Below are 20,149 nucleotides of genomic sequence, written 5' to 3' on the forward strand. Positions count from 1 at the left end.
TTTGCAAGTGTTTTTAATTTGCACATTTTTTTCTTTAAAGTCTATGTTATGTGTGTTTTAGTTTCTAAATGTTTTCGGCCAATGCAACCATTATGACTTTTTAAAAAGTTGCAACATTTGTTTTGCAAATGTACTCCAGTACCCCATAGCATGTTTTTATGTACACCTGACATTTTTTGCAACATTTTACCAGAACATTTTTATTTTTGTGCCAATTTTAAGAATTTAGTGCAAAACAAAAAATGGCAAAAAATATCACAAGACAAAGTAAAAAGATCTTAAAAAAACAAATGATGATTCGGACGCTATCTGTCCAAACTTCCTAGATATATCTCATAGTTTATAGCAATACCACCACTCCACTTTACTTTTGATTAGGTCACAACTTGATGCGTCTACTTAACCTCAGCATACACTCCTTATCTTAGCATGGTCTCTAAAATATGACACATTTTTGCATTAATCAGACCACATTATTTGCTTTCAAAGATTTTATCCATTTCCTTGGTTCATTTTATATAGGGTGAAGTTCATGTTCCATAGAAAATCATCTGATAAACTGCGCACTACTCTGCTGGAAATGTGCTATTTACCTCAAATGGTAAAAACCTGATAATTTAAATTAAGCTCTGAACTGTTTCCTATGCTTACACCCATCACTGTCCTGCTGAGAATATCAAAGGATTATTTCAAAACATGTTCTTGTTCCTTTCTATAAATCTACTTCTGTTCCTGCAGCTGTACAACACTCCTTCTAGTGAACTCAGATATATATATTTTGGAAAGCAGAAAAGCCAGATAGTCTAAGGTTCAAATCCTAGAACTTCAGGTCCTAATTAGGAACTCCTGAATAGCCGGGACTCAAACCAGGCTATGTGTTCACTGGTCAGTCAGCTGGGGGAAGCGGAGCAGGTAGTGTAGGAGCTGGAGCGAGAAAAGCCAGAATCTCTGAGAAGACTGCACAGACTGTGTGCACCAATCTGCAAGGATCGCTGGTTGGTTATGGACAATATTGGTTTTGTGTGAACAAACTGAGATTAGCTCAGCCATGCCTGAAGTAGTCAGGGTCAATATTATTTAGTTATATATAGCTTGTCCATGCACTTAAGTTTGTTGCTAAATGTCATGAATATAGGCATATATCAAATTGCTTTAATCCTTTAGACAACATTTTTTTTATACATCTTAAAATTTACATTCAATAAGGGCTCAATCTTTGTGAGGGAGTTGTTTCTTATTTTAATAGAACCATCAAAGTTAAACAGTTAAAATCAAGCTTATAGGTATTTTAATCGCTTGATATACACCAGGTGTCCTCAACCTGTAGCTTAGGAGACACATGTGCCTCTGGAGCCAAAGATGTGTGGCTATCTGCCAGCTTGGTGCATTAGCAACCAAACTATGAAAAGAAGGTATCTGGAAGGTGACTTATGAGTAGCCCCCCGCAGAAGAGAAGATCTGGATGTGCATATAATTATGGAGGTTGAGGGGGAATAAATATAGTAATCTGGAGATAGGATGATACTGCTAGTTAGAGGAAGCAATACCTGTAATGTTATCATACCTGTAATGATGGGTTCTGAGTGTCACTACCGTGAGTAGGCAAAAATAGTTAAGATCTAGATATCTGTCTAGGTATATCCCAAACTCATCTTTGACCAGTGTGTGAAAATATATAGTCTACAGTTCCCTAATGGGAAACTGTATCCTGCCTAGCTGCGGAGGTTGACACCCTGATGCGGAAATGGTGCCCCTGCTCTAAGGTGGTTGACTCTAGCCTTACCCTAGTAGGCCTTACTACTACTCAGTAGACTTTTAACACGTATCTAATAAACTTTATGTTTTCTATGTAGTATTTTTTCTTTCTGTGAATCATATTGGTTTGGGTACTACTGTATCTCATTTTCTCTATGGGGTTGCTTGCCTGATTGTGGCACTTGTGGTTTAAGTGAATCTTATGCTGCATTGAGCAGGGGGTTGGGCACGATGACCCTTGAGGTCTTTTCCAACACTAACATTCCATGATTCTTGACTATCTCTCAGATATGAATGTGGTTCTTAAACTAAAACAAAAGTACTGGTCTAATTAACTTATCACATTCCTATATAAGGCTTAAAAAGGTTCGAAGATTTACCTAATCCCATAGATTTATTACTCCTTGGTAATGTTATTTCCTATTTAAGGTTAACTTTTTGTTTAAATGTAAATTTAGGGAGGATAGTAACTTTTAGAAATAGACTCACACAATATAGTTTTACAAGTATATATATTTGTTTTAATTATGTTCTTATCCATCATCCATTTATTAGTCCATTTACAAACCTATTTATTGTTTTTCATTTGTCACTTACAATACTGCACCTTCAAAGGAATCTGTCACAAGGTTTTTGCCACCTAATCTGAGATCAGTATAGTGTAGACAGACTCAGATTCCAGTAATGTTTCACTTACTGAGCTGTTTACTGCAGTTTTATCAGCAGGAGATTATCACTAGAAGACTAGTAAACTTGTAGCTAGGCATTCAAGCCTTTTATGAAAACTAAAGCAAACAGTCCAGTAAATGATGCATTGCTGGAGTCAGGGTCTCTGCCCATACATCATGGTGCTCTCAGATGAGGTAGCAAAAATCATATATACATTGTGAGACCCACATAAACTCATATATACATATATACAGTATAAGACCCCAATAGCCCCCTATCTACAGTATGAGCCCCAAATAGCCTCTTATATACAATATGAGCCCCACAAAGCCTCCCTATACACAGCATGCGGCCTGCGCACCACTGTTTTAGCCCTTCGGCTGTCTCGGTCCGCGGGCCGGACTGGAATAGCCAGGGGGCCGGATGTCATCTGCACTCCATGCTTTTCCCAGGTCTGCTCTAAAGCGATCACCGAAATGGAATGTGCACACAAAAAAGTGAGCTTATGCTAACTTGAAAAGTGCTGTGTTACAAATTTTATCAAAGGGAGGATCCCCTCTAATTTTAAAGTGACTGGTGCATGATTAAAAATTACTAAATCCAAATATGGGACTATAACCGAAAGGTGGGAGGACAACATTTAGGGAGAGAACAACAAAATGGGCACGTACCTTTCTTATGCAGAATTTGCTGAGGTTTTCATTGTATCGCAATATCACCACTTTATTTATCATCGCAGCACAAATGCATAATCCATTCTCAATCTAGAACACCACACAAGTGTTACAAATAGCACATTTGTGTTCCTACATTCATTTCTTTCTCAGTTTTCCAGTAACTTTTTGGGTCTGTCCCTTCTCGGCTATGTAATGGTATAATTACAGAAGTACATGAAGTACAACAAATGCGGTCACACATTTGCAAAACTGTAATAGTCGTAATACCACAAAAACAATCATGGCCCCGATTCATCAAGGCCAACGATTTTCTCGCTGATCTTAATGAGGGGGATGTGGTGGAGTCAGAAGCTCTTTATTCATGAAGTGGTGCATGCCTCTTCATGAATCTGGCGCATCTGACGGGTGTCATACACCGCTGTGTGCTAGACCAGAAATCTGACACCAGTCAGGTACTGGAGTGAGAATTTTGGTGTAGGGAATACAGCTCCCCTACAGCTCATCATGAATTAGGCAGGAAAGGGGTCACAGCCCCAGCATGCGCACATACCACCCAGCTTCACTCATTTTGCAGGAACTAGGAGAAACTGGCATTAAAATGCCAATAGTTAGAACATTTTGGAGCAACTCCAAGTAGTGCCAACATTTTCCAATTTATCAAAGTTTTTACTCCACTTTTTTTTGCCATAAAAGCTTTGAAGAATTGAAGCACTAGTATACTAGGTTTAGCACTTTGATGAACCATGTATATGTATCCTACATTACCAGTAAGTTGCACATGTTGAATACTGATTGAAAATGGTAAAATCCCAATAAGGGTATGTCCACACAATGAATGTTGGCAGGAAAAATGCTGCATACATTACACGTTTTGACTTGCTTTTTTAGGCACTCAATAGAATGGATAAAAAAATGCAGCAAAAACGCTGAAAGAATCTACATACTGTGGGTTTGTAAAAATTGTAAAAATGTACTGCAGCTTAAAAAAAAAATTGGAAATCTCATTTATTTTGCTACTACTGTAAAAGGCTGCATTTTTCCATAAAAAGAAAATACCGCAAAATGCTACAGTGATCAAGCCCTAAAAGTGCAAAATCCTCAATAAGGCGTGTTGGTACCCCATTAGATCTCTACAGACCAGCAGACACTCCCTGTATGCTGCCTCCATAAGCCACCAGGTTCTCCCTGCAGTGGTTGTAGGGCAGAATACCTCACAAATCAATATAGGCTCATAAATGTCTAAGGTGTTTTATGACATCCATACCACCGCCTGCATTTCCTCCGGTAATTTTCATGTGCACACTGTATGAAAACTTTCTTTCTACAAAATGACTGTTTCGACGGTAGCATGTTCAGTTACCTAAAGTTCACCAGTAAGAAGATTTGTAGGTGATTTAGGGTAAAAAAAAAAATGTAACAAAAGTTTATTTTAACTAAAGCATTAAAAATCACATTTTCAGCAGATGTTTGTAATAGATGTGATATTACTGCAGCGAACATTTATACACTAGGTGAAGGGTAGTAATACATTACAGGATACAGACTTAAAAAAATGTATCTATAGAAAAAATATATAAGGAAAATACTTAAAACATCATACCTAGGGGGCTAATACAAAAAAATCCCCTCACTAACCACCCTGATCCTTCAGTAACAGAAGTGTTACCCACTTTCTTAATGTTGTAAAGGCATTCCTCCAGTCTTCTCCTCTAGATTTTGTAAGGTCAAGCTTGTACAGACAAAATTACAAGGCCACTTTATGGAAACAGATACAAAACCTGCAGTCCTATAATACTGTCACTTACCTTTCCAGCAGCAAATAGATGACAGCCTTTAACGGCCTCAAACACTGTGAGTGCAACCTCTGGCTGTGCTGGCAGATGGGCCTGGGCCAGAGACTGCTTCACTTTCTTCACATCAATTAAGCACAATGCACGCTCTTCTCCTACAAACATATGGAACATTCAGGAGTTAAATAAGGAAGTTGCTGGTTATCCATACTTGCAGCATGGATCAAGTAGTGGGAGCCCTAAAGGAGGGGCTGAGACCCCTAGGAACCACCACATTGAATGAGCCGAAGAATTCACCGGGGAGCTTGTAACAGCCAAGACTGAAGATGGACTCAACAGAAAGTCCATCTTCAGTCTCGGAAGAGTTATCTGCTCATACAGCTTAGCAGTCGGTGGAGGCAGCCAATAACAAGCAAGTCACATGCTACTTATATTGTGGACTATGATGCAGAAGTCACATGCCATTTACAACCTATAATCCATTAGGTGATGATTATTCTGGCAGTTTTGTCATAATTATCATATAGATCATAAATAGATGTGATGTACAAAGTGACCTTGTTGCCCTAGCTTTTCTCTTAACCTTGTATATTGAGGTAAAAGTAGATCTATGACCAGATTTCACAATACATGCTGCTTACATTACTAAATAAGTCTTAGACCTGATAAGACTTTGAAAGTCCATGTCTACATGGCTAAAAACAATCGTGATGTCAAGATGAGCATTTTAATAACAGGCAGGAGAACTGACAGTAATTTTTCAATGTAAGTACACCAGCATCAACCGGTCTTTTGAGCTTTATGTAATAATGTATGCAGCTTGTATTGTGAACCTACAAAGATTTCAAACCAAGTTTGATTATATACATCTTTATACGTTTGATTGTAACAAGCAGAATCTGAAATCTCTCTCTCTCTCTCTATATATATATATATATATATATATATATATATATATATATATATATATATATATATGTATGTATGTGCGTGTGTCTATGTATACACACATTACTGTTCAAAAGTTTAGGGTTACTTAGAAATTTCCTTATTTTTGAATGAAAAGCAGTTTTTTCCAATGAAGCTAACATTAAATGATTCAGAAATACATTCTATACATTGTTAATATGGTAAATGACTATTCTAGCTGCAAAAAGTCTGGTATGTAATGCAATATCTTCATAGGTGTATAGAGGCCCATTTCCAACAACCATCACTCCAGTGTTCTTATGGTACTTTTTGTTTGCCAACTGTGTAAGAAGGCTAATGGATGGTTAGAATACCCTTGAAAACCCTTGTGAAAGTATGTTTGCACAGCTGAAAACAGTTTGGCTGATTAGAGAAGCTAAAAACCTGACCTTCCTTTGAGCTAGTTGAGAATCTGGAGCATTACATTTGTTGGTTCCATTAAACTCTCAAAATAGCCAGAAAAAAAGAACTTTCATGTGAAACTCGACAGTCTATTCTTGTTCTTAGAAATGAAGGCTATTCCATGCGAGAAATTGCCATGAAGCTGAAGATTTCCTACAACGGTGTGTACTACTCTATTCAGAGGAGAGCAGAGGAGAGCACAAACAGGCGCTAACCAGAGTAGAAAGAAAAGTGGAAAGCCCGGCTGCACAACTGAGCAACAAGACAAGTACATTAGAGTCTGCAGTTTGAGAAATCGACGCCTCACAGGTCCTCAACTGGCAGCTTCATTAAATAGTACACGCAAAACGCCAGTGTCAATGTCTACAGTGAAGAGGCGATTCTAGGATGCTGGCCTTCAGGACAGAGTGGTAAAGAAAAAGCCATATCTGAGACTGGCTAATAAAAGGAAAAGATTAATATGGGCACAAAAGAACACAGACATTGGACAGAGGAAGTTTGGGTAAAAAGTGTTATGGACAGGCGATTCCAAGTTTGAGGTGTTTGGAACACACAGAAGAACATTTTTGAGATGCAGAACAACTGAAAAGATGCTGGAAGAGTGCCTGACGCCATCTGTCAAGCATGGTGGAGGTAATGTGATGGTCTGGGGTTGCTTTGGTGCTGATAAAGTGGGAGATTTGTACAAGGTAAAAGGGATTTTGAATAAGGAAGGCTATCACTCCATTTTGAAACGCCATGCCATACCCTGTGGACAGCGCTTGATTGGAGCCAATTTCATCCTACAACAGGACAATGACCCAAAGCACACCTCCAAATTATGCAAGAACTATTTATGGAAGAAGCAGGCAGTTGGTGTTCCATCTGTAATGGAGTGTCCAGTTCAGTCACCAGATCTCAACCCCATTGAGCTGTTGTGGGAGCAGCTTGACCGTATGGTACGCAAAAAGTGCCCATCAAGCCAAACCAACTTGTGGGAGGGGCTTCTGGAAGCATGGGGTGAAATTTCTCCAGATTACCTCAGCAAATTAACTGCTAGAATGCCAAAGGTCTGCAATGCTGTAATTGCTGCAAGGGGAGCATTCCTTGACGAAAGCTAAGTTTGAAGGAGAAAATTATTATTTCAAATAAAAATCTTCTTTTTGAACCTTGTCAATGTCTGGACTAGATTTTAAATTCATTTGGCAACTCAGTTGATTAATAAAAGTATGAGTTTTCATGGAAAACACAAAACTGTTTGGGTGACCCCAAACTTTTGAACGGTAATGTGTATATATATATATATATATATATATATATATATATATATACACACATACACACACAGTCAAAATTGTTGGGTTGGTACCCCTTGTTTAATGACAGAAAAACCACCATGGTGACAGAAATAACTTGAATCTGACAAAAGTAATAATAAATAAAAAATCTATGAAAATGAACAAATGAAAGTCAGACATTGCTTTTCAACCATGCTGCCACAGAATTTAAAAAAAAAATAAAACTCATGAAAAAGGCCTGGACAGAAATGATGGTGCCCTTAACTTAATATTTTGTTGAACAAGCTTTTAAGGCAATCACTGCAATCAAACGATTCCTGTAACTGTCAATGAGACTTCTGCACCTCTCAACAGGTATTTTGGCCCACTCCTCAAGATCAAACTGCTCCAGTTGTCTCGTGTTTGAAGGTTGGCTTTTCCAGACGGCATGTTTCAGCCCTTTCCAAAGATGCTCAATAGGATTTAGGTCAGGGCTCATAGAAGGCCACTTCAGAATAGTCCAATGTTTTCCTCTTAGTCATTCTTGGGCGTTTTAGCTGTGTGTTTTGGGTCATTATCCTGTTGCAAGACCCATGACCTGCGACTGACACCAGTCTCTAGAATCCCTTGATAGTCTTGAGATTTCATTGTAACCTGCACAGATTCTAGACACCCTGTGCCAGATGCAGCAAAGCAGCCTCAGAACATAACAGAGGCTTCTCCATGTTTCCCAGTAGGGACAGTGTTCTTTTCTTGATATGCTTCATTTTTCCATCTGTGAACAAATAGCTGATGTGCCGTGCCAAAAAGTTCCATTTTTGTCTCATCTGTCCATAGGACATTCTCCCAGAAGCTTTTTAGCTTGTCAACATGTAGTTTGGCAAATTCCAGTATGGCTTTTTTATGATTTTTTTCAACAATGGTGTCCTCCTTGGTCATCTCCATGAAGTCCACTTTGGCTCATACGACTACGGATGGTGCAATCTGACACTGATGTTCCTTGAGCTTGAAGTTCACCTTTAATCTGTTTAGAAGTTTTTCTTGGCTCTTTTGTTACCATTTGTGTTATACATCTCTTTGATTTGTCATCAATTTTCCTCCTGTGGCCACATCCAGGGAGGTTGGCTACAGTCCCATGGAGCTTAAATTTCTGAATAATATAATAATAATCTTTATCTATATAGTGCCAACATATTCCGCAGCGCTTTTCAAGTTTATGTGCAACTGTAGTCACAGGAACATCAAGCTGCTTGGAGATGGTCTTATAACTTTTACAGTTAATATGTTTGGCTAGAAATTCTAATCTCCTGAGACAACTCTTTCCTTCGCTTCCTCTGGTCCATGTTGAGTGTGATACACACCATGTCACCAAACAGCACAGCGAGTATCTGTAGCCCTCTATACAGGCCCACTCACTGATTCCAAGACTGTAGACACTTGTGATGCTAATTAGTGGACACAGTCCCTTTTGTCACATTATTACTCTGTCGCCTCATTGGGGGGACACAGAACCGTGGGTGTATGCTGCTGACCACTAGGAGGCGACACTATGCATAATCTGAAAAAGATTAACTTTGGCTCGTCTGCAGTATACACCCCTGGACGGCGTCAGCCTTATCCAGTTTTTGCTTAGTGTCGCAAGGAGGCACACCTAAGATTTTTTACTCCGTTTTTTCCTTGATTTTTTTCAACGGATTACAGATGAAGAAAAGCGGGTCTCCAGCGAGACTCCCGGCATGGCTCCCTCCTATTCAGGGGTACCCGGTTGAGGTCGAGATGGCTGTTCCCCATGTCGCTCCTTCCCCAGTCCCACAGGTACTGGCTCGAAGTCGAGACCCCCCCTCCTTCCCCAGTTCCCTTGGGCTCTGGGTTGAGGTCGAGGATAGGATGAAGCCCCCTGACGGTGACAGCAGCACCCTCCCTAATCCCCCTCTGGGGGCATTAGGTTGAGACACCGCAGGTAGGGCCTGTACCAGGCACCACTCGGCCACTTACAAGTCCAGGGACCCCAGACCAGCTGCGGGCTCCTGTTGGGACCGGGGAAGTGCAGGCAGGCATGGCACTTGTCAGAGACAGGGCTCCCTGCGCCCGTCTCTGCGGCAGCACCAGCTGCATAGCGCCTCAAAGGGACCCCCCACAGGGCCCAGTTCACGCTCATAACCCCACCGCTAGCCTACCGTTCAATCCGGGGGGGGGGGGTCTGGTTTGAATCCGACCCCCCCTGGACAATCGCGCCGTCCTGGAGCCCTTCTGGGCATGAGGTATCAAATTTAGGCCGAAGTCGCCGCCCTATTCCCGCCCCCCCCCCGCCCGCCCCCCGGATGACGAAAATGACACTCTGCAGTGTCATAGAAGGGGCGGATCGAGGCAGGAAGGGCGCGCTTTTACATAGCTCAGCGCGCCCTTTTCAGCTCTCCGCCCCCTTCCCCCTCCACCTCAGAATCCCGGTGGCCATCTTGCTGCAGCAGGTAACATAGCCGACAGCCATACAGCAGTCTCCGGGGGGCAAAGGACTGTGATTTGTCGGCGCTGGACTTAGGGGCACACTGGTGGGGTAAGATCACAGCTGGGTTCTCTTTACTCAGCTGTGCATTCATATTACCTATAAGTTCTCCCCTCTGCATAGCCACCCCTGTAGGACCCCTGCTAGCCAGCCTCTGTGCATTATGCCGGGCTCAAGGAAGAAAACCAGGCAAGACTGCTTTTATGCATTCTGCACAGCCTTCAAGACCACCCTTCCAAGGGGCAGCACATACCCGCACTGCCGGGTCTGTGTCCAAAACACTGGGTCAGAACCAACGCTTCTGCATCTTCTTCCATTCCAGAATGGGCTACTCAGATGTCGCAGTCTATGACACAGTCCATACATAGCCTGACCTCTACACTACTGCAGGCTTTGCAGGGTCATTTCTCGGCTATCGTTACCCAGCAAAGGGACAGCCCGTCTCAGGGACATGCCACTTCCGACAGTCTCAGACGTAAGCGGACCCACAGGTCGCATTCATCTGCGTCCTCACATAGCAATTGGTCGTCCCCCTCCAGGGAGAGACACAGTGGCTCCAGGTCACCTAGTCCGTCCCCTGACAGAGACAGATAATGCGGATCTCCGCAACGATTCCCGACCACAGACTCGGAAGGCATATGTGTGACTAACTCAGACAACGAAATAGAGAATTATCTGGTCACTTGTCCCCCTAGCAATTCAGCGCTAGTTGATGATATAATCTCCTCCACCCGTCGGGTGCTGCACATTTCTGATCCAACCCCGGAAGCCCCAGAACACAAGATTTGCTTCGAGAGTGTTCTGAAACCACCTAAGGTCTTCCCTAATCCCGGAATTTCAGAAAATACTTACTAAACATTTTTCGCAGCGTATCGCAAATACTTGGAACCAGGGTACCCCTTCCCACAGAAGAACACTAAGGAGTGGACAGATCCACCCGAAGTGGACCCCCCAGTCTCTAGGCTAGCAGCACAGACTCTTCTTTCACTGCCAGACAGCTCAACCCTCAAGGACGCAGCAGACAGGCAGGTAGAACGCATGGCTCGTTCAATCCTCGAAGCGGCAGGGGCCTCTATGGCTACCGCATTTGCTTCAGTCTGGGCGGCCAAGGCCATTCTGGCTTGGGCTCAAAAATTGCAAGAGGGCCTCCAAGCTTCAAATCCTCAGCTGTCGGACCAGGCCGTTCAAATAGCAGTAGTAGCAGATTACATGATCCATGCAGTTCGGGATTCTGCAAGAGGCGTAGTGGGAATAGCATCAAACGTCATCACGAGCTGGCGTATTCTCTGGCTGAGGGAATGGATAGCGGATGCGGCCTCAAAAAAGTCCCTCACAAATATCCCGTACTTCAGTGGGCGTCTTTTCGGTGAAAAATTGGATACAATGATATCCAACGCCACCGGGGGTTAGAGTACCTCTCGCCCTCAACTAAAACCAAAACGCACGTTTAAAAGACGTAACCAATCCCGTTTCCGATCCTTTCGGAAATCTTCAGGCTGGTCCGTCTCGCGCCCAGCACAAAAATCGTATCCGCCCCCCCCCCCCCCCCGCAGAGACAACACACGGGCGGCACAGAGGCCGGACAGGACCTGGCAGTCAAAAACAGGCCAGGCAAAGTCCAAGGAAAAAAAAAAAAAAAACACCTCAGACTTTCTCCTCATCATGACTCACGACCTCCGGAAGACACCCCACTCGTAGGCGGACGACTGCTACTCTTCCAGCAGGTCTAGCTGCCTATTACAGAAGACAGGTGAGTCAAGGAAATAGTGTCTTCCGGATACAAGATCGAGTTTACTTCCAGCCCACCAAAACGGTTCTTCCTCTCCGTTCCCCCAAAACCGCCACACAAGGCTCGAGCCTTCCATCAAGCGGTCTCCTCCCTCCTTCAAGCAGGAGTCATAGTACCGGTTCCCGCAGACGAGCGCTTCTACTCCAATCCGTTCGTAGTTCCCAAGAAAGGAGGCAGCGTCCGACCCATACTAGACTTAAAACAACTCAACAAGTATGTTTGGGTTCGTCACTTTCGCATGGAGTCCCTCCGTTCAATCATTGCGTCCAAGGAGAAAGGAGAATATCTCGCCTCCATAGACATACAAGACCGATACCTGCATATAACAATTGCTCCCGCCCATCAAAGATTTCTCAGATTCGCAATCCACCAGGACCACTACCAGTTCGTGGCCCTCCCGTTCGGACTCGCCACAGCTCCCAGAACGTTTACCAAGGTCATGGCAGCCACCATGGACGTTCTACATTCCAGAGGCATAGTAGTCGTTCCATACCTGGACGACCTTCTCATCAAGACCCCCACCTTCAAGGACTGTGTGGTCAACGTCTCAATCACAATAGACACTCTGAGTCACCTGGGATGGTTAGTCAATTTACAAAAGTCATCGACTACCCCGAGTCAGTCTCTGACCTTCCTCGGGATACTATTCCACACCTCCAGGAGTCTGGTGCTCCTCCCCAGGGATAAGACACTGGCTCTCTGTCTAGGAGTTCGCATACTCCTCCGCAATTCCCCCCGATCTCTCCGGTTTACCATGAGAGTGCTCGGCAGGATGGCAGCAGCAATGGAGGCGGTACCATTTGCCAGTTTCACCTCAGGCCTCTTCAACTGGCCATCCTCAAATCCTGGGACAGGAATCCGTTCTCCCTCGACAGGGAGTTTCGGTTAACATTGAAAACCAGGAGGTCCCTGCACTGGTGGCTCAAGCCAGCCTCGCTTCCAAGGGGAAAAATCCTCTCTCTCAGGTCAATGGAAGGTTTTGACCACCGACGCAAGCCTGACAGGTTGGGGCGCGGTGCACCTGCATCACAGGACGCAAGGCAAGTGGTCACCAATGGAAGCGACCATGCCCATCAACATCCTGGAGATTCAGGCCATCTTCCTGGCATTGAGAGCTTTTCATCACTTGCTGGTAGACTCTCATATCAGAGTACAGTCGGACAATGCCACGGCGGTGGCATACGTGAACCAAAAAGGCGGGACCCGCAGCATCATCCAGGCGATGAAAGAAGTGACTATATAGCGGGGGTATCTCAAATCAATATCAGATCAATAGATGTAGCAAATTGGTATAATATTTAAAATATAAAATATAACCTTTAATTGATTCCTTTAAAAACATATATTAAACACAGAGATACAAAACGAATAACCATGTGCCAAAGTGCAATTGTGCAGTGCTCTATTAAAAACAAACCGTGTTGTACTTTCCAGGTATCATATGGCCCAGGACAATGCCGTATTATTATAATATGTCCAGGTGTCCCCTCATACCTAGAATCTAAGACCATATGACCCTTAAGTATTTGTAGTTATGTATAGACCAGGCCTTTATGTCGTAAATAATATTGTTACTTTTATAGACATATACATCCGGCCCATATACATTAGCTCAACATATATACAGCATCGGTTAAATGCATCAGGATATATAACACCTCATATAAGCATAGTGTAACCATTTCATAATACCACTATAGATACTGAGACCGCTGTACTTATCTTTAACGCTTCTGTAAAAAACAGATGACCGGGTAGGGTCCGTCTAGAAAGCCCAAAATCATGACCCGATCTCCGCGCTTGTCACCCAACGCGTTTCGTCATTGCCTGACTCATCAGGGGTATCTTATTCTGGCGCATAGCACGCCCGCTGTAAGACAGCTGCCTTTTATAAATCGCGGCATACCGCGGCTTACTGCCATTTCCGGTTGCCTCGTATAGTACTTCCGGTTTGCGCATAACGCCGGCATCTGTTCAGGTAGCTTGCCCCACTTCCTGGGTCTACCAAACAGCCGCCGCGCGTCATGTTTAGACAGGAACTGGCCATACCTATGCCCCACTTCCTGGGCGTTACCAGGCATGTCAGTCTGAATACCACCATATTATGTGATTGGTCTAGGCATCACCTGACCATCACGTATCCATGGAAACCGCTCGCTTTATCTTATTGCATACGATCTTCTATTGCGGCTTCATTTAGAATAATCATAGATGCCAGTTGCGTCCCCCTATCATTATTTATACGGGACCCAAATTTTTAGGCCATTTTATGATTAATAAAAGGCGTTATGAAATATCCAAAACGCCAAAACCCATTTCATGGACCTTGTCAGGGATTACCTTGTGAATGAAAATAAATACTTTACACCCTATCAAGGGAAAAAAAAGCAGAAAAAAGACTCAGAGTAGCAACTAAAAAACAAATGTAATGATGAAATTAATTTTACCTCAATCTGGAAAATAATTTTGTTGCATGCATATAGGAGGATACCACCAACCTCCATATGTCTGTAGGAATTATAGATAGGGTGCCCGCTAAATCTGGCCCTATAGGTCCCTAGCTAGCTGTTCCCTACCTCACGCGGAGGTTGGCACCCTAAATTCCTGCGCAAGTGGCGCCCCCACTCCTTATGTCTCTGTGGTGTTCACCTACCCTGACCCTCAGCTCCCTCTTGGTCTTGCCAACGTATTCAAGGCCACATCAGCAGGTGATCTTATATACCACTCCTATTGATCTACAGTTAATAAATTGACCAATAGGGTAGATCTTTCCTGTGACATTACTCTGAAATTCCTTGCTCTGTTGAATAGAGGTGCAATATTTGCAGCTACCACATCTAAAGCAGCCCTTCGGCTGTGTACCTAGCCATGTTGAGCTACATGAAGTTTTCTGGGTATAATGGCTGCGGACCAACCTATCCTTTAAGGAACGGCCCCTTCTAAAGGTGATTTGTGGATTGTCCGAGATCAAGCCTCCAAGATCATTGTCCATACGTAATATAGGCCAATGTCGGTCCATAATGGCTCTTAGCTCATTTGACCCATTGGAAAAAGTGGTGATGAACCTTACGGTATTCTCTTCATTGGTTTGCTGTTTAGGTATAAGTAGTTCTTTTCTTTCCTTCTCTACTGTAGTCTTATAGGCCCCTTTGAGAATATCGTCTGGGTATCCTCGTTCATGAAAACGAGATCTAAGGTCATCTGCTTGTCTCTTAAAATCTCTCTGATCTGTACAATTCCTTTTCATGCGTAGGTACTGGCCTTTAGGAATACCTTTTTTCAAGGGGACTGGATGACTAGATTCCCATCTTAGAAGGGAGTTCGTAGAGGTAGGTTTCCTATACGTTTCTGTGACTATCCGGTCATTCCCTCCCCTCTTGATGACTATGTCCAGGAAGGGTAGTCTGTTGGCACTAGCCTCACATGTAAAGCTAAGACCAATATCATTCATGTTAAGATCTTTCACAAAAGTTCTAAAACTGTTCTCATCACCCTTCCAAATAACAAAAATGTCGTCGATGTAGCGGAGCCACAGGACTATTTTGTCCTCCGCCACATCGACATGCTCACCAAAAATGACATTTTCCTCCCACCAGCCCAGGAGCAGATTTGCGTACGAGGGCGCACAAGGGCTGCCCATCGCAGTGCCCCTGAGCTGATGGAAGAACCTGCCATCAAAAAGAAAAAAATTTCTTGTGAGGCAAAATTCCAAGGCCTGCATAACAAACAGGTTATGTCTCGTATATTGGAGGCCTCTTGTTTTAAGGAAATAGTCCGCAGCCATCAGACCTTTGTCATGGGGGATGGATGAATACAAGGCTTCTACATCTATTGAACCCAAGATCATATCGGTGTCCAATTCGATGTTGTCAAGTTTCAATAAGAGGTCGGTGGTATCCCTTGTGTAGGAACTAAGTGATACAACAAATGGTCTTAAAATTTTGTCTACATATATACCCAAATTTTGGGTTAAACTTCCTATTCCCGATACAATCGGTCGGCCTTTCAATGGCGAAAGGCCTTTATGAACCTTAGGCAGGGCATAGAATGTTGCCACAATTGGGTGTAGTGGAATCAAAAAATCTTTCTCATTTTTATCAATGAGTTTTGCCTGAAAGGCCCCATTCACCAACTTCTTAAGCTCATTTAGAAAGATGCTTGTGGGGTTATGTTCCATTCTTTCATACCCCATGGACCTAACAATGAGTAGCACATAGTTTTATACTGTGCTACATCCATCAACACTATATTCCCCCCTTTATCTGCGGGTTTCACTATTATAGTGTTGTCTCTCTCAAGCTCAAGAAGCCCATCCATCTCAGACTTGGTAAGGTTATGGAATCGTCTTTTTTTTATATTACCTAATTCCTTAATATCCCTAGATACCAAGTTAACAAATGTGTCAAGGGCCCCTATATCCTTGCCAATCGGTGGCATCTGTTTACTTTTGTTTTTTAATTGTGTGAATGGTCCCTCACCCAGATCATTGGGATTCATATCCCCCAAATTGAACAAAAATCTCACATCATTAAGTAGATCTTCCTCTATACCCAAATCAGCGCAGCTTTTTTTATCTATATTTATAAAGTGTTTTTTCCACTTTAGTTTACGGATGAAGAGATGTAAGTCCTTAATAGTTTCAAAACATTCAAAGTCAGATGTTGGGACAAAAGACATCCCCTTACTGAGAACCGCCATCTGTTCTTTACTGAGAGATTTTGAGGAAAGGTTAATTATATGATTGTCTAATTGGGGTTCCTGCCGTTGAACCTGTTTCTTACTGGGTAACTTGTGTCTAAAAAATGATCCCTCTGTGGGGAACCTCGCCCAGATCCTCTCCCCCCACGTGGACCCCCCCTTCCCCTTGCTCTCCCTCTTCCGGTTTTATATCTTGTTTCTGAATGCGAAAATTCTGCCTCTGAAGACGATATATCCGTCTCCTGCGGTCTACTAGTTATACCGTGATTTACTGAGTATGCTTTATTATCCCGGAATTCTTGTAAATCCCGAATAAAATATTTATGTTTCCTTTCTTTAAGGTGATATTGAAATTTTTCTATAATGTTTTGTAAACTAGATTCTTTCACCGTAAACTCGGCCTCTGCGGAAAATTTCTTAGTGACCTCTATCTGATGTATATGTCTATAAAAGTAACAATATTATTTACGACATAAAGGCCTGGTCTATACATAACTACAAATACTTAAGTGTCATATGGTCTTAGATTCTAGGTATGAGGGGACACCTGGACATATAATAATACGGCATTGTCCTGGGCCATATGATACCTGGAAAGAACAACACGGTTTGTTTTTAATAGAGCACTGCACAATTGCACTTTGGCACATGGTTATTCGTTTTGTATCTCTGTGTTTAATATATGTTTTTAAAGGAATCAATTAAAGATGAAAGAAGTGACACATATCCTCCACTGGGCGGAGGATGCGAGGTCGGTACTCTCTGCGGTCCACATTCCGGGTGTGGACAACTGGGAAGCAGACTACCTCAGCAGACAAGAAATGGACTCGGGGGAGTGGTCTCTCCATCCCGAAATCTTTCGTCAGATCTGTCATCGCTGGGGGACCCCGGACATGGACCTAATGGCATCCCATCTCAATGCCAAGGTCCCCAAATTCATGGCCAGGACGCGCGATTCAAGGTCGCTCGGTGCAGATGCCCTGGTTCAGGACTGGACCCAGTTCCAGCTTCTGTACATCTTTCCACCCCTCCCCCTGATCTCCAGAGTCCTGAGGAAAATCAAACAAAAAGGAGTCCCAACCAACCTGATCGCGCCAGACTGGCCCAGGCGTACATGGTACGCCGACGTCGTACAACTCACAGCAGACGCCCCCTGGTGTCTCCCCATCCGTCCTGACCTTCTGTCACAAGGCCCATTCTACCATCAGAACTCAGGGGCTCTCAATTTGATGGCGTGGCCATTGAGACCTGGGTTCTAACCCAGGCAGGTTTTCACCGGATGTTATTAAAACCATGATCAGGGCACGGAAGCCAGCTTCCGCCAAGAATTACTACCGTACCTGGAGAGCTTTCCTTACCTGGAGCGAATCGCGTGGACAGATTCCACTCCCCTACTCTCTCCCAAAAGTTCTTGGTTTCCTTCAATCGGGCCTAGACGCCAGGCTATCCCTCGGCTCGCTTAAGAGCCAGGTGTCAGTGCTCTCAGTGCTCTTTCAGAGGCGCATTGCTAACAAGCCGCAAGTGAGGACTTTTCTCCAAGGGGTTTCCCGATTGGTTCCCCCCTACAAACTTTCATTGGAGATGTGGGACCTCAACCTGGTCCTGACAGCACTGCAGGCACCTCCTTTCGAACCCATTAAGGAGGTCTCACTCCGCCTTCTATCACAGAAAGTTGTCTTTTTGGTGGCAATCACCTCGCTAAGCAGGGTGTCCGAACTTCAGCACTTTCCTGCAGACGACCCTTCCTGGCTTTCCACCAGGACAAGGTGGTTCTACGTACAGTCCCATCCTTCGTTCCGAAGGTTGTGTCCAGCTTCCACCTCAATGAGAAAATCTCTTTGCCCGTTTCCGGTTCATAGAGTGGAGAAGGCTCTGCATATACACTTGACCTTGTCAGGGCATCGCGTATATACGTATCTAGGACTGCTCCCTTCCGGAGGTCTGATTCACTTTTCCTTCTTCCGGAAGGCGTGCGCAAAGGTCTACTGGCTTCCAAAGCCACCCTTGCCAGGTGGATTAAGTCCACCATACAAGAGGCTTACCGCCTTAACAATTCTCCTCTTCCGGCCGGTATCACGGCACACTCTATGCGGGCGGTAGGAGCCTCCTGGGCCATTCGGCACCAAGCCTCGGCTTAACAAGTGTGTAGGGCGGCCACTTGAACTAGCCTGCACACGTTTACAAAACACTACAGAGTGCATACCCAGTCCTCAGCGGATGCAGGCCTGGGTAGACGAGTTCTGCAAGCGGCAATACCCCAAGTATAGGGGCCTATCAGCACAATATTCGTCCATTGCTTCCCACCCAGGGACTGCTTTGGGATGTCCCACGGTTCTGTGTCCCCCAATGAGGCGACAGAGTAAAGGAGATTTTTGTGTACTCACCGTAATATCTCTTTCTCTTAGCTTCTAATTGGGGGACACAGCTCCCACCCTGTTGCCCTTACGGGCCGTTGTTAGTTGAGTTCTCATATTGTTCTTTGAGCTCATACATAATGGCCTTATTACAGGCATGGTTATGTTATTTGTGTTACGTTCCTCCTAATGCTTTTGCACAAAACTGGAGAAGGCTGACGCCGTCCAGGGGTGTATACTGCAGAGGAGGAGCCAAAGTTAATCTTTTTCAGATTATGCATAGTGTCGCCTCCTAGTGGACAGCAGCATACACCCACGGTTCTGTGTCCCCCAATTAGAGGCTAAGAGAAAGAGATTTTACGGTGAGTACACAAAAATCATTTTCTGGGCTACCATCATTTCTGTCCAGGCCTATTTCATGAGTTTTATTTTTTTTTAAATTCTGTGGAAGCATGGTTGAAAAGCAATGTTTGATTTTCATTTGTTCATTTTCATAGATTTTTATTTATTATTACCTTTGTCAGATTCAAGTTATTTCTGTGACCATTGTGGGTTTTTCTGTCATTAAACGAAGGGTACCAACAATTTTGACAACGGGTATATATATATCCACCAAGAGAAGCAGATAGAACTCACCGGTCTTTTGTAGAAATTCTGCTCTTTATTAGCAATAAAAAAGCATGTTGGCCGGGGGAGTGAGGACAGGAGTGGGCTGAAACTTGATGACGGACGTTTCGCGCACACTAGTGCTTCCACGGGTCAATTAGTGGAAGGATGTGACGGGGGAAGAAAGTAACCTGTCACTATATCGCTCCTCCTTCCACAGCTGCTGCCATAGTGACCTTACTCCAAGTGCGTCCCTCAGCCTAGTGCTACGTTTGCACAAAATCAGGGGTCCCCTTGCTACAATTTCCGCCAATTCCTTAACCGTATTGGGAAGGAAGATAGTAACTGGTTTAATGCAGGAATTCCCAAGGGCAATCACAAGTGTGGTCACTGCCCATACTGTAAATTTCACATGACGGATAGGGTTATTCGTATGGGGACAGTAAGTCATTCATGGGGACGGTGCGAAACGTCCGTCATCAAGTTTCTGCCCACTCCTGTCCTCACTCCCCCGGCCAACATGTTTTTTTTATTGCTATTAAAGAGCGGAATTTCTACAAAAGACCGGTGAGTGCTATCTGCTTCTCTTGGTGGATTTTTTACACTGTGTTTTCCTGGACAAGCACCCGAGGTCACGAGGCGAAGTCGGCAGCATGGTATAGTACCGACAGCATAGGATTT

The 20,149-nt window shown here is 43.9% G+C and overlaps 1 protein-coding gene across 7 annotated transcripts in view; it reads right to left on the reverse strand.

Moving 5' to 3' along the window:
- Positions 1-20,149, reverse strand: part of CIT (citron rho-interacting serine/threonine kinase) — a 277,393-nt gene that overhangs the window by 16,500 nt on the left and 240,744 nt on the right. For all 7 annotated transcript variants that reach the window (XM_073582720.1, XM_073582725.1, XM_073582721.1 and 4 more), the window contains 2 exons: positions 4,907-5,046; positions 3,096-3,188 (listed from right to left, as the gene is read on the reverse strand). In XM_073582720.1, the coding sequence (XP_073438821.1) occupies positions 3,096-3,188; positions 4,907-5,046 (233 nt within the window). The remainder of the gene's footprint in view (positions 1-3,095; positions 3,189-4,906; positions 5,047-20,149) is intronic.

Source organism: Dendrobates tinctorius, unplaced genomic scaffold, assembly GCF_039654945.1.
Source record: "Dendrobates tinctorius isolate UK_male_01 unplaced genomic scaffold, ASM3965494v1 ptg000073l, whole genome shotgun sequence".
In the NCBI taxonomy this organism is placed as follows: domain Eukaryota; kingdom Metazoa; phylum Chordata; class Amphibia; order Anura; family Dendrobatidae; genus Dendrobates; species Dendrobates tinctorius.